This window comes from Neovison vison, chromosome 4 (assembly GCF_020171115.1).
Source record: "Neovison vison isolate M4711 chromosome 4, ASM_NN_V1, whole genome shotgun sequence".
In the NCBI taxonomy this organism is placed as follows: Eukaryota; Metazoa; Chordata; class Mammalia; order Carnivora; family Mustelidae; genus Neogale; species Neogale vison.
This window is the reverse complement of record NC_058094.1, coordinates 206,455,059-206,478,204: the sequence shown is the minus strand read 5'-3', so window position 1 is coordinate 206,478,204 and position 23,146 is coordinate 206,455,059. Positions and strand designations below refer to the sequence as shown.

General features: G+C 37.0%; 1 protein-coding gene across 3 annotated transcripts in view; it reads left to right on the top strand.

Moving 5' to 3' along the window:
- GRM8 (glutamate metabotropic receptor 8) overlaps positions 1 to 23,146 on the top strand; it is a 737,958-nt gene that overhangs the window by 581,731 nt on the left and 133,081 nt on the right. For all 3 annotated transcript variants that reach the window (XM_044246506.1, XM_044246507.1, XM_044246508.1), the window contains exon 8: positions 15,732 to 15,868. In XM_044246506.1, the coding sequence (XP_044102441.1) occupies positions 15,732 to 15,868 (137 nt within the window). The remainder of the gene's footprint in view (positions 1 to 15,731; positions 15,869 to 23,146) is intronic.

The following is a 23,146-nucleotide window of genomic DNA, read 5'->3' as shown; positions in this document are numbered from 1 at the left end:
GCTGGGTGCTGTTGAGAAGAGAGACAGGTGATGATGTCCTGGGCACAGAACTGACTTTATTTTCACAGACGTATTTAGTACCACTTTAAACACTTTACTTGCACTTAATCTCTTAATTAGTTTTTTAATCCAATGTCTTTCCATAAAATAAAATGGAAACAGGTTGTTTCGAATGGTCACGAATAATAAATGGTCACGAATAATAAACCCTCTTCTCTTTTTGAATACAACCAAGGAATTTTATTCCTACTTAAAAATAATTTTTAATAGCATTCCAGTGTAAAACTATAATAAATAATATGCTGGCAGAAAAAAAAAACCTCTATAAACATGGATTTAAATCCTACATTTCTGTTTTAAGGTAAAAGAGTTACCCCTTCCTGTACTCATAATAAACATACTAGAAAATATGTAAAATTTATTGTTCTTTTGTCATTGACATAAAGGCTAAACTGAACGATGAATAAAATAAAGACACAAATCCCTGATTAACATAGTACCTACCCTGTATCTACCATTAATTATTAGTATAAAAGATGTTTTCATATTAACCAAAAAGATTTTGATTCAGGTGTTCAATATTTGCAGACCCAGACTCAGACCATATAATATCAAGATCCTAAGGAACATCAGTGCTAATTATCAGTAATTATTGAACATAAGTCTCTTTTTTTTTCCCCCCCAGGTGCTAAAGTCTTTTAGACAAAAATAGCAAAAAATACTAGGGGTCTTCTCGGAGAAGCTATATGAATGACCTGATGGTGAATTGCTCTTTTATTTTTTTTAGTTTTTATTACTATTATTATTATTATTTTCTTACAGAACAAAAGCAAATGAACTAGACTCTCCATTATTTCTTTTGAATTCTATAGGGGAGAACACTGGTGTCAGCAGGTTCTGAGTACGACTTCTTCCTTCTGCCAATATCTGTGTATATTAGCCATTGATATGAAGTATAGGATTTACTAAAAGACATCTTTATTTATTTTCTCTAGGTCTTCTGTCTTTCCTATGTTTTAAAAAAATTTTTGATTGATGTAAGTTTATATTGTTTCCATTTTCCCTATGATACAGAACACTGGACTAAAGATTCATAAGTCTGTGTCCATTTAGATTGTTAATTTCTTTCCATTATCTGACTACAGAAACAATAGTACAGTTAACATGCTTATACGTATGTCTTTGTATAGTCACCTATCCATTTTCATAGCATAAATTTCTATTATTAAATCAAAGAATGAGTGTGCTTTAAATCTTGAAAATTTACCTCCAGCATGGTTGTATCAATTTAAATTTTATCAGCAGAACATGAAAGTGTCAATTTCACCCTGCTTTTATCTATAATGTGTGTTCTTGGACTAAATGGGAACGTCTTTATCACATTAATGTCTTTTATTTCCAGTTAGATGGAACATTGAACATATTCTTACTGTAATTGTTTCTATTTTATTTTCAGAATTTTCTGTTAATCTTTTGCCATTTGTACTATAGTGCTAAATTTTTCTTATTATATGCAAGAGCTCCCTGAATAGTAAGAGTAAGAATCCCTTGTTATGCTTCTATAGGTTGATTCTTTTGAAAATTGTCTGAAATACAGAAATTTTTAATTTTTTTATTAAAATTATCAATCATTTCTGAATATTTTTAAGTTGATGTCATGCTTAAAACCCATTTATCATTTCAAGATTATAAATTTTGTATATAAATACATCTAAGACTTGAGTAACAATAAAAGCTTTTGATTCTCTAAATTTTCCTCTGAGGACAGCTTTGGCTATATCCGTCCATCAGGATTTGAAATATGTTACTATCTATTAAGTAGTACTGTATAATTTTAGTTGTAGTTTTCTCTTTAACTCAAGAGTTAGCATGAGTACGTAATTGTTTTTTTTTAAATCTCTAGGAGTTTTTTTTTAATTTAAGTTAATTTTTTTCAATGTTCCAAAATTCATTGTTTATGCACCACACCCAGTGCTCCATGCAAGACGTGCCCTCCATAATACCCACCACCAGGCTCAGCCAGCCCCCCATACCCCTCCCATCCAAAACCCTCAGTTTGTTTCTGAGAGTCCATAGTCTCTCATGGTTTGTCTCTCCCTCCAATTTCCCCCAACTCACTTCTCCTCTCCATCTCCCAATGTCCTTCGTGTTATTCCTTATACGCCACAAGTAAGTGAAACCACATGATACTTGACTCTCTCTGCTTGACTTATTTCACTCAGCACAATCTCTTCCAGTTCTGTCCATGTTGATACAAAAGTTGGCTGTTCATCCTTTCTGATGGAGGCATAATACTCCATGGTATATATGGACCATATCTTCTTTATCCATTCATCTGTTGAAGGGCATCTTGGTTCTTTCCTCAGTTTGGCAATTGTGGCCATTGCTGCTATGAACATTGGGGTACAGATGGCCCCTCTTTCCACTACATCTGTATCTGTGGGGTAAATTCCCAGTAGTGCAATTGCAGAGTCATAGAGTAGCTCTATTTTTAATTTCTTAAGGAATCTCCACACTATTTTCCAAAGTGGCTGCACCAACTTGCATTCCCACCAACAGTGTAAGAGGTTCCCCTTTCTCCACATCCTCTCCAACACTTGTTGTTTACTGTCTTGTTGATTTTGGCCATTCTAACTGGTGTAAAGTTGTATCTCAATGTGGTTTTGATTTGAATCTCCCTGATGGCTAATGATGAGGAACATTTTTTCATGTGTCTGTTATCCATTTGTATGTCTTCTTTGGAGAAGTGTCTGTTCATGTCTTCCTCCCATTTTTTGACGTGATTATCTGTTTTGTGTGTGCTGAGGTTGAAGAGTTCTTTATAGATCTTGGATATCAGCCCTTTGTCTGTACTGTCATTTGTGAATATCTTCTCCCATTCCATGGGTTGCCTCTTTGTTTTGTTGACTGTTTCCTTTGCTGTGTAGAAGCTTCTGATCTTGATGAAGTCCCAAAAGTTCATTTTTGCTTTTGTTTCCTTGGCCTTTGGAGACATATTACAGCTATGTATAGAGGAATGAAACTCGACCATTCTCTTACACCATACACAAAGATAAACTTGAAATGGATAAAAGACCTCAATGTGAGGCAGGAATGTAACAAAATCCTAGAGGAGAACATAGGCAGTGACCTCTTCAACATTGGCCACCACAACTTCTTTCAAGATTTGTCTCTCTAGGAGTTTTAAAAAATTTTTCTCTTTCTTGGTGCTGTTTTAACTTTTTAATCTTTTTAAGGCTGTTGTTCAGGGTTTCAAGTTTTATTGACTAGTGGTAACAGAATATGACTTCAGATTTAAAATAATTATCCATATTTCATTTGGGGCAGAAAATAATATTTTTTTGTAAATGTTTCACATATATTTGAAAATACAGTATCTTATTCAATAGTTAACTATTTTTATCTGTATGATAGGTCAGCTTCAGAAAGGGATATGTAAAAGTCAGACCATACTTTTTTAAATTTAAGAGTTTTTTTACTTATATGTTTTACTGTTTCTTTTAATTATGCTCCAAATTGTTATGCAGGCAGCATCAAAAGGAAACACCTCAAGTCACCATGGTAACATAGACAATTCACATCTATCACAGTGACCTAATGTACATTGACAGTTTGTGTAATTAGGGAAAATCAGGCCCATTATAAATAAATGATGTGGTATACTTTTTTAATTCAATATATAAATTATTGTCAAAAATAAGTAGACCTCTCCTAATTTGATATTTTATCCATTTTTTAAACACTTAGGCATCTGTTCCTATAGATATCTGTATTTGATTCATTCATCATAATTATTCCCATATTAACAACGTATTAATTATGAAACATAGACTGTCCATTAATGATATTTCAAACTAAAACCTGAGATAAGAGAACAATTTGAAGAATTATTCAGCAAGAAATTAAGTTATGACTCAACTGGTAAGAGGTGAATTTTAACCTCAATTTATTCTCTGGAAAAATCTTCATAATGAAAAAGTGAGTTAAGCTTTTTGGCTTAAAAATATGTGATTCTAATCCCAGACAGTTATATCTTATAAACTGAGAATTCTGACAGAAGTTTCACTAATATAAAATCTAAAAATATACAGAAAAGCAGCTTTAGAGAATTGGGTGGAGGCAGTTCTGTACATGACCCATTTTGTTTGGGTGCATAAACCTACAGGGAGGATTCATATTCTCCAAGGGCATAATAACAAGTCTAAGTATAGCAGTCAGCTAATTCACAGAATTACACAACAGTTAGAGTACTGTCTTTCCGTACACCCTTCTGTAAAGATATTTTTGGATGTGAATCTTTCCTTTTTTTCTTCTTTCATTCTTTTATTCATTATTTCCACCTGTCCTTCCTTCTGCTCCCTTACCTCCTATCTTCCTCTTTCTCTCCCTTCTTTCTTTGTCTCTCTGCATTTCTTCCTCTTGGCTCCTTAATTCATGATATGGGCTCATTATTGATCTATGAAAGGTCCACTTTCATTTATTTAGTCATTTGGTTATTTGGTTATTTCAAAGAATGTAATAAACATTACATTAAAAAAATGAAAATAATCCCCTTCTCCCAAAAGCTGGGACTTTGGCAAAAAGCTATACTCAGGCATATATTCCCATCACCAAACTATCACCCTGCCCTTTCTGAACAACCAGTATTTCTACATTTTAAAACAGATTTGCCGGGGCACCTGGGTGGCTCAGTGGGTTAAAGCCTCTGCCTTCGGCTCAGGTCATGATCCTGGGGTCCCGGGATCGAGCCCCACATCGGGCTCTCTGCTCCGTGGGGAGCCTGCTTCCTCCTCTCTCTCTCTGCCTGCCTCTCTGCCTACTTGTGATCTCTGTCTGTCAAATAAATAAATAAAATCTTTAAAAAATAAAAATAAAAAAAAATAAAACAGATTTGCCTTGCATATGTAGTCCCCCAAACCACAAAATTTTTAAAAGTTTCATCATTTATACCTTTGTGAAATATATTTTTGGTACTTACTTTTTCCACTTAATATTATTTTCCTAAAATCCATCCATATTTATGACTGTCTCTGTAGTTCATTCATTTGACTGCAGTATAATATTCCACCATAAGAAGATTCAGTTATACCACAATCCATTCACTCTCTTAAGGGTGTCTGGCATGATTCCAGGTGACTTCTTCAAAACATTCAGGGAAGAAATGATAAATATTTGCAGATAACATAATTCTTTACATAGAAAATTTTAAAAATTTTAGATATAAATCCTTAGGTATCAAAACAGAGTTTTTCAAGAGATTTTTCAACCTTAAAACTATTTGAACATTTGGAACTGGATGATTCTTGATCAGAGGTGGCTGTCCTGTGCATTGAAGGATACTTAGTAGCACCCCCGACTTCTTCCACCCACCACCAGCCACCAGTGCAGCCTCTCCTCCAACTGCAACAAACAAAATTGTCTCCAGACCTTCCCAAATATCCCCTGGGAGACAGAATTACCCCTGGGGAAGATATGAGACTAATACAGAAAAAAATCAACTGCATTCTATGTACTGGCAGCAAAGTTGTAGATAATATAATTTAAGACACCATTCATGTAGTATCAGAGAATATTAATTACCCAGGAGTAAATCTATAAAAACTGGTTAAGTGCTATGAAAAGGAAATTCTAAGACTGTATTAAAACTTACAGAGGAAGACCTAAGTGACTGAGGCACAACACATGCTCACAGATAAGAAGATATTATAAAGGTATTAAATCTTCCCCATTGATTTCTAGATTCCATATATTTTCCAATAATCTAAACAGGATTGTTTGGGGAACTTAAGATGGTTCTGAATTGTATACAGAAGAGAGAAGTCAGAGACCTTCTGAGAAGTAAGAATAGGGAGTGCAGACTTGCCATACCAGTATCAGTCTTATTATGAAACTTTAGGGGGCAACCAGTGGCTCAGTTGTTTAAGTGTATGACTTCCTGGTTTTGACTCAGGTCATGACCTCAAGGTTGTGAGGTAGAGCTGAGCAGCAGGCTCCACATTCAGCAGGGAGTCAGCTTGAAGATCCTCTCTCCCTCTCCCTCTGCCCTTTCCCTCATGTCTTTCCCCTCTTGCTCTCAAACAAATAAATCTTTTAAAAATGCAAATGACAAAAACAAAATTTTTAAATAGTAAGCTTTTTTTTTTTTTTTTTTTGAGCGAAAGAGAAAACAAACATGTGAACTGAAGGAGGGACAGAGGGAGGGGGACAGAGTGACTCTTAAATAGGCTCCATACCCAGCACCGAGCCCAACACGGGGCTCGGTCTCAGGACCCTGAGATCGTGATCTGAGCCAAAATCAAGAGTCAGACACTTAATTGATTGAGCCACCCAAGCCCCCCTCTTAGCAAGCATTCTTTTTTTTTTTTTTTAAAGATTTTATCTATTTATTTGACAGACAGAGATCACAAGCAGGCAGAGAGAGAGAGGAGGAAGCAGGCCCGATGCGGGGCTCGATCCCAGGACCCTGGGATCATGACGTGAGCCGAAGGCAGAGGCTTTAACCCACTGAGCCACCCAGGCGCCCCTTAGCAAGCATTCTTATAAAAATTGATAAATTTGGCAGTTTTAAGTCCAGGTGGCAAAAGTGTCTTTCTTTTCCAGCAACACATTGGACTAAAGAGTCAGATACCTCCTTTTAGCATAGCAAATTTGAAAAAGCAAGGATATATGTACTCACATACTTCTCTTTCACAAATATATTCATCACAGTTAGAGATATAATGATTAATAACATAATGGAAGTTATGTATACAAATATATAAATATATCTATCTATCTATAAATAGATAGATATAAGATTGATTAAATACTCCACAAAAGAAAAAATAAAAGACTTAGGTTGCTCAAGATAAAGAGGTTTTCTTCTAGGGAATGAAAATGCATGGAATTCAGAGTATTGCAACACACTTTGGTTTGTTCCCAAATTCGTCTTAAGATATGTTAATTTTGCATAATTGTTACATGATCTTTTCCTTTTTTTTTTCTTTAATCAAGCATTTCATATTTTAGTAGTTTCTCTGGTCACTTTTCATGTAAGAGATTTTATTTAAACTTCCTAATTCACCTGCTTCCCTGAGATGAGTATCACTAAATAATAGATCTTTTCTTATTTTGAAATTTCAATCAGCTTATTTAAATACTATCAAAGCAATTATAGGTCGTATTTCTATTTCTGAAATAGTGCTCATTAATGATAACTACACTTTGCATTCTTAAAGCATCTTTAATGCAAGGATCGTAAAGAGATTTCTACAATAGAAAGTACTATTGCCAGTTTAATTTCTTTTTTTTCTCTTTTTTAAATTATTATTATTTTTTTTAATAAATTTTTTTATTTTTTATAAACATATATTTTTATCCCCAGGGGTACAGGTCTGTGAATCACCAGGTTTACACACTTCACAGCACTCACCAAAGCACATACCCTCCCCAATGTCCATAACCCCACCCCCCTTCTCCCAACCCCCCTCCCCCCAGCAACCCTCAATTTGTTTTGTGAGATTAAGAGTCAGTTATGGTTTGTCTCCCTCCCAATCCCATCTTGTTTCATTTATTCTTCTCCTACCCACTTAAGCCCCCCATGTTGCATCACCACTTCCTCATGCCAGTTTAATTTCTTAATGGAAAAATCAAGAAGGTGGGTTTGGCTGAGAGGATTTGAAATGCCATTCAACCACATTTCTTGTGCTATTTATTTCATATGCCAAAACAATGAGCTAAAGAAGACCATTTTCAACACAAAAAAATGTGAAAGTGGGCACATATTTTTAATACTTTTACATTTAGTTTTTATGAAAACATCCAATTGAGTGAGTACTTTAGTTAAGATAAATGAGTGAAATTCTGGAGTATGGTTACAATGAAATTCTGGAGTATGGTAACACATTCTGGATACCACCTTTATAGTACACATGTGGATTGCAAAAATCAATATAAATTCTAAAGGAGAATCTGAAAGCAGTTACTGATCCATGCTAGTAGCTTTGATTTTCAGTTGTAAAACTCTGTATTATTCTTAAAGCTTTATACAGTGATATGAAATGAAGCATTTCTTTCCACATTTAATATAATTTTAGTTGTTCATTTAACAACTACTGATAACCCACTTTTCTAGAAATGGTGTTATTATGATTGTCTGCTATAAAAAGTAGACTCACAAGCTATGATGACTCAAAAAGGATAGAAATTTTTTTTCACTCAGGTAATAGTACCATATGAATGGAATGATGAACTAGTTACTAGCACAGACCTTCTCCAAACACCCACACAGGAACAGGCTGATGCAAGCTCCACCATCTTTCACACATAGCTCCTCTGGTTCCCTGGCATGCTATTTCCATGCTTGCCAGTCAGAGGGCAAAATGATCATGGGCAATGAATCAAGAGGCTTTTAATGAGTGGCCAGAATTATCACTTGTGTTCATGTTCCATTGATTGGCGCTAATCATTTGGTCACCTCTAACTCTAGGAAAGACTGGAAAGGTAGCCAAGCTATCTGCCCAAGAAAAAGAGAGAACGGATTTGGATGATTCCCCCAACAGTCTGACTTTGGTGGATCCATACCTTTCTAGGGGAGAAGCTAGTGAAAGGGGTTCAGTTTAGTTGAAGTGGAGGCCAGAAGAGTTAAGTCCAGCTGGAATTGATATGGAGATCAGAAAGATTCAGCAGTGGACTTCTTCAATGCATGAAGGGTTAGAGCAATGACTGCTGAAATGATTTGTCTTTTAGACTGCGCTGTTTTATATAGATCACATTGAGCACTGGAAATACTAGTCTGCATTGAAATGATTTGTACGTATAAGGTATAAACAGAATTTTAATGAGTTGGAATGCAAAAAAATGTAAAGTACCTCATTAATATTATTTATATTAGTTACATTTTGATGTCATACTGTTTTGCATATATTGGGTTACACAAAATGTATTGCTAAAAGTAATTTCATCATTTATCTTTGACTTTTTAAAAAAACTTCTTTAAAGAAGAGCTTTAGGGGCACCTTGGTGGTGCAGTCAGTTAAGCATCTGACTCTTGGTTTTGGCTCAGGTCCTGATCTCAGGGTTGCGAGATCAAGCCTGGCATTGGGCTCCATGCTCAGCTTGAGGTTCTCTCTCCCTCTGCCCATCCCCCACTCGTGGTCTCTCTCTCTCTCTCTCTCTCTCTTCTTAAATAAATAAATAAATTTTATTTATTTATTAAACTTTAAAGAACAGCTTTAGAGCTCCAGAAACAGGAACAGGGCAGATAGGCCAGATTGTTCTCATATTATTCCCCCAACTGCCTCAAATACACAGTTTCTCCAATTATTAACATTTTGTATTAGTTTAGTACATTGGTTATAATTAATAAACTAATAATGAGACATAGTTATTTAAGTCTGTAGCTAACATTCATTCTTTATATTTTACAGTTAGTTATGGTGTTTTAACTGAGTTTTGACTTGATTGAATGGACAGTTGATAGCTGACTAAGAGGAGAAAGACTGCGAGGAACATTATTTGGAAATGAAGAAGTCTCAAATGTTGTATCTAGATGCATCAGGTTTAGGATGATTATCAAACAACCAAATGGAGATACAAGTAGCTGGACAAGTCTGCACTCAGGGCTAGATGTAAAAATTTGAGACCCATCAGTGGAGATATGAGGTTAAATTTTAAATTAAAATGGTATGAAGAGGTAGCAGGAAATAAGACAAGAGAGAGAGGACAGCTCACTTAAAAAGCTCTGTTTTACTCTTAAGGAAGTAGATAAATGAGGCAATAGGGTAAGTATTGGGATTTGTTTGCTTGTCTTTTTTTTTTTTAAGATGAGATTTTTTAAAAGATAAGATTAGAATTCTTTTGTCAACTGAAGGGAATAATATGGACAGTCTCAATTTGTTGATGTCCAAGGAGGAAAAGAGAACTGTGAACCTGAAGGTGCATGGACAGTGAGTGAGTCTGTGGGGTCCGTGAACCAGGAGAGGTATGACTGTGATGTGGGATGTGTGCACGTGTGTCTCTGCAGGAGGGAGGAGATTAATATGAGTGTACATGCAGGGAGTTTGTAGGGCTTGTGGTGGAGTGATGAGGGAGTTTTTGTCTGCCTACTGCTTTTTCTCAGTGAGATACAATGAGATAGGCTCAAGTGTTGGGGGAGGAAGGTATTGGGTATGTGAGGCTTGACACAATCAGTCATCCAGAGTGGGAGGGGGACCCACCGGGAAAGTATGGAAGGATTCCAGAGCAATGTTGACCACACTCTTGATATCTGAGGTCATGAAGATATACAGTTGAGTTCATCATGATTATGTTTTTGCAGAGGAATAAAATTGGTTGGAGGGAGATCACAGAACCCAAGCAAGAACAGGAAGGAAGAGAAACTATCATGAGGGTGAAGTATAATGACCAATTGGGGGTAACAAATGAATCAATAAATTTAGAGGATCATAGAACTTTTGCAGTGGAGGTAGAAGGTGGTGTAAAATTTGAGAGATAATATAGTTCCTGGAAAGGACTGCTTTTTGAGTATGTTCATGGTAGTGAGTGGTGAATTGCCTGAGAGGGATGTTAATGGGAAGTGAGGAGGTCAGCCAATGTAGAGGCCAGGATGTTGAATCATCCTGTTGTTTGAAGAAGCCACCAAGCATAAGGATGGAGAAGAATATAGAGGAACACAGAGTCAGATGCTCAAGTCCTCCATGAACAAATGCTGACTGATATATCTAAGAGTCATCTGACAGATTCCTAAATAATTAAACTATAATACAATTCTAATTCAAAGATACAGTTCTGTTTATTGATTGTAATAAATACTTGATAAAATAAATTGGATAAGGAAAAGATGAGCGTGAATAATTGAGATTCTGTTGAAAATTGATATATCCGGTGGCATTTTGGTCAATGACTGAAGTCTGATATAGTCATTCTTTTAAGGGTGCCAGAGATTCCTATACCAACTGATTTCATTTTTAGCTTTCTTATTTTTTTCCTACTTACCCAGTAGTGCAGGTCGTTATGAGAAAGAAAATGGATCAAGTTTTGTATCAAGAGGAAAGAAGGAAAGTAATAAACATGACGATAAACTGAGTGGCTTACACTTATAAATATATTTATAATATTTGCTCATAAAAGCATATGAATTATTCTTGCATTGCTTTTTGCATTGTGGAAATAAGGTAATGTAGATCACAGGAGCATTAAGTGTAGTCAAAGGAATGGATAATGACGATGATGGCTTTCCTTTTATTACACCCCTATCATGTGCCAGCCATGCATTAAGTGCTTTACATACATCATTTCATGTGACCCTTGGAATAGCCCAGGGAAGTTGTGGTTCTTATGCACACGTGACAGCTGAGAAAATAGATTTAGTGAGGGTGACTTTCTTAGATCATGCAGGTAATTGGTGGTGCCAGAAATCAAACTCAGTCCTGGAATCTCAAGCCCATACTCTTCCCCAGAACAATGTTCAACAAAGCCAAACATTTGTGAATAAAATCTTCATGGGATGAATCATTTTTTCCTACAAAAACGTTTTGAAGTCCTTGATATGCTTAGGAATAAAAATATAATATAGTTTTCCCAATGGATTTCTCAATGAACAGAAAATATTCAGGAAGACAGGGTGCCTGGGTGGCTCAGTGGGTTAAAGCCTCTGCCTTCGGCTCACGTCATGATCCCAGGGTCCTGGGATCAAGCCCCACATTGGGCTTTCTGCTCTGTGAGAGCCTGCTTCCTCCTCTCTCTCTCTCTGTCTGCCTCGCTGCCTACTTGTGATTCTGTCTGTCAAAGAAATCAATAATAAAATAAGAAATTAATGTGCTTCAAAATTTCTGAAATAACTAAGTCCAGGAGATAATGTCTAGGAGATATCTATATCTAAATCTATATCTATTTATTGCTATGTGTATTTATTTCTTACCTGTGTTGTGAGTGAATCATAATAAAGTGATGGACATACTGAGACATTTGTCATTTAAAATTTTTTTCTGGACAAAATGTCACTAAATTACATTTTTTCAGGGGTGGCCAGACTCATACAAAGGATATTTTAAATTTAAATTTCTTACTTGTAGAAATTAGTAAACGTTAGTAAGCATGGCCTCTCCTGGCCATTCAAGGCTGTTCTTAGTTACATAGACCACAGAACCAGGACAATCATTTGAGATGAACCAGTATGTAATAGAGTCAGTTTTCCCTGTGAAAGGGTTAAAGTAATTCAACTGCAAGCCTAGCCCAAGTGCAGAAATCAGATTAATAAAGCAAGTTGCAGGAGTGGTTTCTAACATCACCCTGATAACAACATGAAAGGGAGTCTGAAGGTCCCTTCATTTGTGAATAAAAAAGATGAGAGGTGACATAAATGCAGTTCATAATGTTATGAAGAGAGTGAGTATGGATTTACTTGAGATCATTAGTGAGTGCCTGATTTATGCTTTACTGCAGTTTATTCCCTCAGTGTGGATCACTGTCTTTGGTTCAGTGCCTACAAAGATTAGAAATACGCTCTGCCATTACTGAGGAGACCTCCTGTGTGAGGAAGGCAAAGCATCCACCCAGGGGTGAGCACATAGTAGGCTCTCAGTAAATATCTGTTGAATCAATGTTCTGACCAGATATGGGGATGAAGAGTAAAAGGGTGTGGAGTGTAGCGAGTGCTGGGACAGAGGAGGGTAGGATGCAAAGAGGTGCTTGGCCTCCTGCTCCAGGTTTAGAAGATCAAGCTCCTTTAGGTATGACCTTTGAGTCACATCTGAAAAGGAATTACGTAGAGAAGAAGGGTTAGGAGGAAGGCAGAAGGGAATTTATGGATAATAACAGGTACAAAGACAGGGTGATAAGAAAGAGCATGACAAATTTAGGGAACTGGATTGTAGGTATAGGTGACATTGTGTTGAAAGAGGAGAAGGAAGATCAGTGAGGGTGACTTGAAAGCCATAGATGCTCACAGAGAAGTTCTATTTTCATACAGACACTGGATTTCAAACACAGCATTGCCATAAAACAATAGAGGAAATAATAGTTAATACTTACATAACGCTTACTATGTATGAAATGTTTTACATATTTTAATTCATTTAATCTTCCCATATCCATCCTAGGTGAGAACCACTCTTAGCCCATTTTAAAAATGAGACATGGGAAATATAGGGAAGTTAAGTAACTGACCCAAGATCATACATCTAGTAAGTGACGGTGTGGGGGATTGAACTCAGTGATCTGGCTCCAAACCCACACTCCTAACCCACTGGATTATACTGCCTCTTAATACAATGTCAAGTTTAGTCTAAGTTGCTGTTGATAATGATCTTTGAAGTATTTCAACTGAGAATTATTATTTTTGTAAGAATACAGCTCTCCTGCCCTGCTTTGCAGTAGACTTTCTCAAGCTAGAGAAAAGATATGTAGAAATACCTGGCCTACTAGGAATTCTATGTAACTCAGAGCACATTCACGAGAATGTGTTACGTGAGTGGCGTTCTTCCGTCTTGGGTATTATCGTGTTAAAAAAGATTGAGACTGCTGTTAGAGGAGATAAGAGGTCATTCAGTAAGTGATGTAACATTGGGGATTATAGTTAGAGAAATTAAATATTCCTTTATTCATGAAGAAGATGACATCATAAGTTTTCAAGTGGTATATAAATGTCGGGAATTGTTGAGGATGTTAGTATGAGATTTGTAATAGATACGTATTTTTTTTTCTATCCAGGAATCATTCCCATTTGAATTTCCATAGCCCCCTGTCTAGATATCACTTAAAGAATTTCCAGCATCCTCTCTATTACTCTGCATTGGTGTGTACTGGAAATACATATGGAGTAAATAATAATCATCACAATAATATCGAATTATCCCGTGCATTGTTCGGTGTGCTAGATAGCTATTTGTTCATTTAATTCTTATAACAACCCTATGAGAAAAGTGTCATTGTTATCTCCATTTTTCAGATGAGGAAACTAGCATTTAAAGGTTAAGCTGCTCAAGGTCATTAGGAGTTAAATTTTGGTCAGCTATGGCAAATGGGTTTCCACTTGAGTGTCTACGGAGTAGCTAACATAGTACTGGTTGATGAGAGCCCTCTTATTTTATTCCCTAATTCCTCATTTCTTTCTTGATTTATGTATAAAGTCACTTCCCAAATGGCTTAATAATAATGATTTAAATGCATATGACTCTTCTAGGACTTCAAAACATGTTCATATTAATCGCTAAGTCCCTACATGACATGTGAATAAAAAGAGACACACACAAGTCATGGAAATAAATGGGAAGTGGAGTTAGCATGGTCATGCGGGTCTTGACTCTCAGACCAGTGCTCTTTCCTTCAGGCTGTGCAGTCTCTTGTGACTTTAGGAGTCTTTGCAGATACCAAGGATCTATGGTCTCATCAGAGACTTCACACTGTGTCCAAATTTTAAAAAGATTCCAGAAAACAGAGGAAATCAGACATCTCTGTATTAAATAGTTGGAAAGCATCCTTATTGCTCCTGTGTGATTGTGATCGTATTTACTTGCAAGTTATTGTCTTAATTCATCCATTTTGTTTGATAAACTTAAATGCTTTAGAATCTTGTGATTATTGGTATTCGTTAAAAACTCTGCAAGTAGAATAAAGAACTCATTATAAAGTAAAATTGTAAAAAGGACATATACAACTGTCTGTAGTATGTATTTTGGGATAATACAATAGGAAAAGAAATAGCAAGGAGGAGACAATTTCTAGCATGGTATGGAAATTAAATCCAATACACTGCGACAAGAAATTCAGGGGAGGGGGCCTGCAGAGAGAAGATAGATACAAAGAAAAGGGATTGATGTCAGGTGAATTTGTCCAAGATAGCAGAGTCATCCAACAAGATGAAGTGGGGAGAGGGAGAAGCTAAGGGCTGGTAGAGAACAGGAAGGTCTCTTCAGATAGTGAGGCTGCATGCAGCGAAGAAACATGGGGGTAGCAATCCCTTTCTACTCTTAAAACCTGTGATTCTGGAACAGTTAATAAGAGGGCAAGTAAAAATGAGCAGAAGCTATGAAGAGAAAAGAGAAAAGCTGAAAGCTTCTTAGAGAAATGAGAGTTTAGAAAATACTGCATTGCTTGCAATTTCATGCATCTTGCTGCTGTGCGCCGGTGAACTGGGGGAACCTTTATGACCTGAGCAGAGTCGGGACTTCCCAGTGATTGCTGTCTTGCCCATTGGGAGGTTCCCAGCAGTGGCCCACATTAATATACTCATGGGCAGAGGTAGCAGAAGCAGGGGCTGAGAAGAGAAATTGCATAGGGAACTGCTTTTGAGTGGAGTTCAAGTCTGAATAAAGTCAAACCCGAGAGAATGTGGCTCAGATGTTCTCCTGCCAGGTTTTGAGTTGCTGTTTGTAGTTCACATTCTGCAGGAGGTGTTGTGCTTCAAGACATTTACGCTTGTCTCTATTGACTGTCACTCTGGGTAACCAGGATGGAATATTCAGCCTATCAACTTCTATTTATTTAACTGTTATGTACATTGTCTAACTTGGATACTCACCATTTACTTTCTAATGTGCATAATAAAGCATGTCTTCTTCCTATATGTACGTCTGGGCTTCTTTTCGTGTAGGAGATATTATGCTATCAAGAATGACCTTGTATGGATTGCTATCTTTATATCTCTTACTACACACAATATATTTTTATCTACCATTCTTTCGTAGAGAAAAATAAGCTCAGTAGACTATCTCACTAAAACTTTATTAACATTGTTTTCTAAACATTTATAGGTAGTGCTGGGACACCTGTCACTTTTAATGAAAACGGAGATGCCCCTGGACGTTATGATATCTTTCAGTATCAAATAACCAACAAAAGTGCAGAATACAAAATCATTGGGCACTGGACCAACCAGCTTCACCTAAAAGTAAGTATCAATATAGATATACAGTAGTGTATATAGTTCTTGAGGAGAAGTGCTTCATTTTTAAGTTCATAATACAAGTTTTGTTAGAACTGTCTTGTAATTATGTTTTTAAAAAAGTATATGTTTTTATCCTTTCTTCAGCTTTAAAATGTTATGGAAAATCTCAAATGTCTATAGAGAAATCTGGTGTCTGGAGGGATTTAATGAAAGACCTCATTTCCTTTTAAGTGACTTTATTGTATTTAAGGAAATGTTGCCCTTTTCTGAAAGACTCGCTTGTTTAAGTGTTGGTATACTGTACATGTGTGTGGGGTATGTGTGTGTGTGTGTGTGTGTGTGTGTGTTGTGTGTTGTGTAGGAGGAATGACAGTGTGAGTGTATTTCACCTTTGCCATCTCATACATTGAGACCTTATGCCTATATCTGATTGATGGAAGTGAATCATGATCTGTATTTACATTTCCTATTTGAATCACGGCATTAGAGCAAGTTAGTGTACCCAAAAGTGATGTTTAGATCATTTGACAGCCTTTAGGACTGACTGCTGTCCCTGTCTACTTGGGGTGTCATCAAGGCCCAAGACCCACAGATCTTGCAGTTCCTAGAAATGAGTGGCCATGCGAGGAAAACTAGGAAAGCCTAGCCTAAGTTGGGTCCCAGGGCCTGTGGATGGTGCCAAAGGTAGCTGGGCATTTCCTGCCTTGGTGTCACCAAGGACACAGAGGGCCTCCTACTGGGCCTGCTGGGGCCCCAGTGGGGAAGCATGCAGCATAGGTGTGAGGTAGTGGAACCTCATCAAACGTGCCTGGCTGGCGGCAGCCCTCCAGGGGGGATCCCCTAGGGAAAGGGTCTATGGGGACATTGGAGAGAGCTGTGTGGTACTACAGGCGCCCACCTGTAAGAAGAGGCTCTGGAACAGGAAGCTGATCCTGAACCTGAGGGACAAGGGATGTCCAGAAAGGGACCAGGACTGCCAGTGGCTATTTGGGAGGGTGTGGGGGTGCTTGGAGCAGCATCTGCTTATCACTAGATAAGAAATGATTTCACCTTTCAACAGCCCATGGTGTGGCATTAGTGCACACTGACTTCTTCCAGTATAGAGAAATAAGGAGTGTGCCCTATAGTCTCAGCTAAGAATTGGAGTTCTTTCATGGCACACATCTTTGACAGTTATAAAATGGGACTATTTACAGGAACTGGGGGGCTGAGGAATTCTCGTTGCAACAGCGTGTTTCCTCTGTAGGCAGAAAGGTGTTTTTAAATGCTTCAAAGAAACTAGAAACGTATCGGTCTATGTCCTATGGTTCTAATATGCATCTCATTCTTTCCTATAATGAAAACATCTCCTCTTCTTGATTCTCAAAGCCATCACAATGCTGTGAGAATTGAGTTTACTTCCTAAATGAATAGTTAACTTCATTTCTTCACCATGCCTTATCCTAGCTAGAAGGTAAAGGCTTACGACATACAGGAGAATGGAGATCATTCTTGTCTGTGTGTGTGTAAAACACGTGTACATGTGCTTTCTTGTGTTTGAACCCACTCAAAAGACATCAGTTTGGTATTTTTAATATATTTCCTACTTTCTGTGTCTCCAAATATAGTGGTATGCTTATGTAGCATCAACCACCAAAGGTTTCAACAAGGAAGCAGATGATGAAAAATAATGAAACTGGGATATTTATGGTCTACTGTCTTTGAAATGACTTCCTGATAATTATCACACTTCTGCCTTCAATAATGCACAAAGACAGCTAATATTTCCAACTATTGTTGTGCTTTGTAAGACCACAAATCTACAGCTTACTATATGTAGCAGCCTGAGGAAATCTTATCTATTGTTCTGCAACCCAAACTGACATTTATCAAAGCATTGTTTTGATACCTCTACAGGTTATTAGTGCCAATCTGAAAATCAATCACTTTGTGGCAAACGCCCTTTTGAAAGTGGACCGATGTGGAATAAAATAATTACACATGACAAAGATAATTTGTAAGAGTTAAAATAGGGAAGCTACTTTTTATCGGATGTTTATTAATGCCAAACTGCCTATTACATTCTTGTGATTAAGGATGTGTACATAACGAAGTTCAATGGTTGAAAAACATAGGCACTAATACATGACACTAAGATACCTAAAATATTTATACGTACACACAGTATATACATATACACAGGCACATCTCTCTATGTGTATGACATATTTATTATAAAATTTCATATTGAATCTCAAGCTTCTCTTTTATGTACATTTAATGGTGCATGAAAGTTTTATGTTTATTATTGTGTTATTGTTCATCAAACATATCCAAATAGTTTGTAAGAATTATTTCTCATGCATGATTATGATCATTTATAACTAGATAACAGTGCCGTTTTTACCAAAACAGAGAGAATGTATCTCTCAGGAGAAAAGTAAGTGAATTAGACTGGGCAGAGAGACTATACATCAAGAGTTGACTTCTGGAGCCCAGCAGGACAAATTGTTTCTCCTTGGATCAGTGACCTGTTTTAAGGTCACCTTTTTGAAGGCATACAGGGTGTTTGGAACGTGACCAATTTACTAAAGTTCTGCTCAGGTAGTAGTCAAGGCATGGACAAATACTTTGCTTCAGTTTTATCATCTGTAAAATGGAAACATTAGTAATCCTATATTAGGTGTTACTAATACTTATATTAGTAACACTTACCTTATGTGGTTGTAATATGAATGAAATGAAACAATACAATAAAGCATTTAGTCCAGGACTTGGCGCACATGAAATGCATAGATATTACCTATTATTAATCCAGTATCTCGTGATTCTATATGGCCAGTGGGAAAGCCCATAATCAATGTGGTGAGCCGAGCACTGCTTATTAGGGAGGTACTTGGATTTGCTTTAGAAAGTTCTGAGAGTATCTCTTCATTAAAATGCGGACCATTTGTCTCTATCGTCCACTCTTTCTTCCTATCTTCCTATCTTTAATATTGGCTTTAATCCTCTAGAAAATCCATCAATGCTTAAAAAGTAACCTTTCTGTAAGACAAATACAAACTTTCTTTTTGTATGGTAGCGTATGGCTAGGTATTATCAGCGAGGCAGCTATTTTTTGAATGGATTGGATAAATTCATTCTGTGCACGTACCCGGTGCTAAGGTTTGAGACAAGGCTGAGTCAATGGTTCTCAGGGCGCTCACAGACTGGAAGGATAGAACGGCACTCAGACCATCGACACTAGTGCAGCGAGGCAGGTGCACGGAGCATGGAGCGTGCGCGGTGTCTAAGTGGCAGCCCAGAGAGAGGTTCCCAACCTGGCCTGACTGCTGAGGAGAGCAGTGTTAACAGACAGGGGACGATAACCTCCCCCATGTGCTCCGTCTCTCCTTAATCTATTAAACCAGTTTTACAATAGATTTTACACTCTCGGGGGTAAGCATTTAACAGCCAGTCATCAGACTGAATTCTGTGTATTTTCAAAAAAGCCAGTTTTTCTGTCTGAATTCAACCATAGGACAATTCTGTACACAGAGTGTACAGTTAAGCATATATGAGTGTGACGAATTTGCTCTGAGTGTACCTTTAGTGTAGTGAAAGAATTTTTAAAATGAGTAGTTGTTTTTTTTTTTCTTTTTTTTCCTGGAAAATTATGAGGTGTTTTATTTCCTCGAAAGCATTGTCTTTATTCTTTCAAATATTATTGTTTCTTTTTCTTTATTATGGGACTAACATATGTTCTTAATTCAGCAATTAGAATCTGTTAGTGTAATCGTTTAGTTTGATTTAGGTTTTCTATTCAGTCATCTCAGTCCATGCGTGAAGGGCATGTTATCTACTTGAGAGTGAATTTGAACAATGAGGTCTCTACATTTTGTTTGGCTGAGTCTCTCAAGAGGCAGGTGATCCTGATTAGTGATTACGAAACATTTTGTAACCTAGAGGTTCAGAATAAACAGCCGAGCCTGAATTGTGAGAAGAAGAGCCATATGCTGCTTAAAGTCCACAGGGAGAAGGTGTATGGAGGTTACTGGATGTGCCTAAAATAATGCAGGGTTCACTATTTTATACTTCTAACCAGAGCTACGTGGGTTGATGTTGTTTTGTTTTATGGTGGGAATGAGGCATATGTTTTTGCTTGTCTTATTGTTTTGTTTTCTTCTCTTTTTATTCAAGTTAATAATTTGGAGATAAATAAATGTAGTAAAGGACCGTGGTTTCATTAGAATGTCTCAACCACAGTTATTAGTGTCATCAGTTGGGAAGGGTGATTTGAAGCAAAAGGGCTTCACTGACCCTGATTTAATTTTGTGTGGGTTAGTCCATAAAAGAGAGTTACTCTTGACCAGGTACTAAATTCAGAGCCTCAGTTTTCTCATCTGTTAAGTGGGAATAATAAATAGACTTACTATGAAGACTGAACACATTAGGATGTAGTGGTCAAGTATGAGACCTCAGAGGTGCCTGGGTGGCTTAATTGGTTGAGTGGTTGCCTTCCTTTGGCTCAGTTCATGATTCCAGTGTCCTGGGATAGAATCCCGTGTCAGGCTCCCTGCTCAGTGGGGAGTCTGCTTCTCTCTCTTACTCTCCCTCTGTGTTCTCTCTCTCAAATAAATAAATAAAATCTTTAAAAAATATATGACCCCGGGGCACCTGGGTGGCTCAGTTGGTAAAGCAGCTGCCTTTGGCTCAGGTCATGATCTGAGGGTCCTGGGATCGAGCCCCATGTTGGGCTCCCAGCTCAGCAGAGAGTCTGCTTCTCCCTTCTCCCTTTCCCACTGCCAGCTGCTCTGCCTATTTGTGCTCTCTCTCTCTCTCTGTCAAAATAAATAAATAAAATCTTTAAAAAATATATATATATGACCCCAAAGTCAGAAAGAAAGATGTTTAAATTCTATCCTTCTATTTGTGAGTCTTATGGCCATGGGCATGCCTTTTTACCTCTTTTAGTCTCAGATCCTTCATCTGTGTGGAAACAGTTAAGACTACTTCACAGAATTCATGAGATAATTAAAGGAAATCACATACACAGAGATCCTAGAACATTGCTTGCCACATATGCAGGGTTAAATGGATATGATAATAATAATTTGTTTCATTTTATTCTGCCACTGTAACTAACCTATTACCGAGGACCTATAATTTCAATGTAAATTCCATATATGCAAAGTCTTTTCTGCCTTTATTTGATATTTTGGGTAGGAATTAACCTTAGAAAGAGGTGCATGTGCCATAATAATTTATCTGTGCCTATGAAGTACACCCAAAATGTTTATTTTGATATTTGAAAAGGGCTACAGGCTTTGGGGAGCACCAGAAATTTGAGCAAAAATTTTTTTAATTGAATCTGTCTTTCCTATGTCTATGTGGTATAGTACTTATGATATGATATTTTAATTAAATATATATGTAAATTTTATTTATATATAATTTAATATTTTATGTATAATTTAATATTAAAAATTATATGCATTTAACTGTAGATGGTCAGCCATGTATATGCTGTACTAGGGTTCCTCAGCTTGCTTGGAATACAGAAAGGGAGAATTCCTCAGTGCCCTCCTTTACCTCGTGGGTTTGCTGTTCTTTCTACATGTAGCAGCATTTCCATAATGAAGGATATTGAAATAGTCTTGAAGTAAGGATGGTTGAATGGAGTTGGAACAGTGTTTGTGGGGAGACTTGACCTTTTTCCCTCTGCCTCGATTTCCTCATTCGTGAAATTGCCTGTGTTTGGAAACACTCTTTCATATCATGATATTTCTTATGAAAGATAGTTCACCCTATGAGGCCAGCATATATTAGCTCTCCCTTTCACACTAACCATGAATGTGAAGTTGGTTCTCTGAAACCTTTTACAGTCTGACAGAACTTTAAATGTCACTGTAGTTCCTGCCCTTCTACACCATTCTGAAAAGACTATTCTGCTTCCTTTTCTTATAACAAGATGACTACTTGTCAGAACTATATTTTGGTTTATTAGGTGTAAATTTATTCCTTTTTAAAAAGCCATTTTGGGGTCAGTAGTTGTATGTCTGTTTATGAGAAAATAAGCATTTGGTAAATTCATGTTTTTGACATGTTGAGCAAACATCAAGGTGATTAAATTTTAACTATGTTCTTGCTAGCCCAGAGTAGGTACTCAGTAAGTATTTGTTGAATGCCATGAATAATATGCTGATATTTTCTAAATACTAATTAAATGTAGAACAATGATCCAAGGTTATTGATTGGGAAATGGACTTGTGCACAGGTTATTTATTCAGTGACCTCTTGCTGCTAAGCAGAATGCTAAGCTGTTGGAGAGTACAAGGTTGAATAAGATAAACTTCCACATACCGAAAGATTTGCAATTTGGGGCGTCTGGGTGGCTCAGTCGGTTAAGCGTCCACCTTTGGTTCAGATCATGATCCTGGGGTCCTGGGATCAAGCCCCCTATCCTGCTCCCTGCTCAGCTCCCCCCCCCCATTGTTTGCACTCTCTCTCAAATAAATAAATAAAATCTTAAAAAAAAGATTTGCAATTCATTAAAGACAACTATATACTTGAATAACTATAATAAAAGCATAATTAGGTACAGATTAAAGAACAGACTATGAATTCAGAAGGTGTAATGATTACTTCCAGCTAGGGGGACTGGATAAAGTTTCTTGATTAATGAGATTCAGATTGACTCTTCAGTTACTTTAGTGGCCAGAAATGTTTACAAGAGTATGTAGGCTATGCAAAAAGCATCCACCCATCCATCCATGCTGGAATAAAGTGCCTCCAATGTGCCACTGCCATGTTGGGTGCTGTAATGATATAGAAGTATTTCAGATTCAGTCCCTAGGGTCACACCCAAACTAGTAACACTAAGCAGGAGCAGAATCCAAGGATGTGTCTCTTTCATGAGTTCACAGTACATCCATCCATTTTCCTTTATTCTTGTCTCTTTTAACACATATTCTTATTAGCAAAGTAGGATTAGTGTTCACAAAGAAGCGTATTCTGTCTTGGTCTGCAGATGGAATTGGGAAGTGTTTTGGTGCAACTAGTTTGTGATATCCCCATGGAAATAAGTTGGGAAGACTCTAATATTGGATGGCCTGATAGGAGAACCCTAACATCTAGAAGACCCCTACGATTTGTTCTCAGCACTGATAATTTGGGGCAAAGAACCTATTCTACTTGTCTTTAAATCTTTAACAGCATAATGTGGGTCTCACTAAATATTCGTTGAATAAATTAATGAACTAAAAAATGAAAGTAATGTTATCTTCACAAGGCCATAAAGGAGAGCTGACCCTAAAATACTAA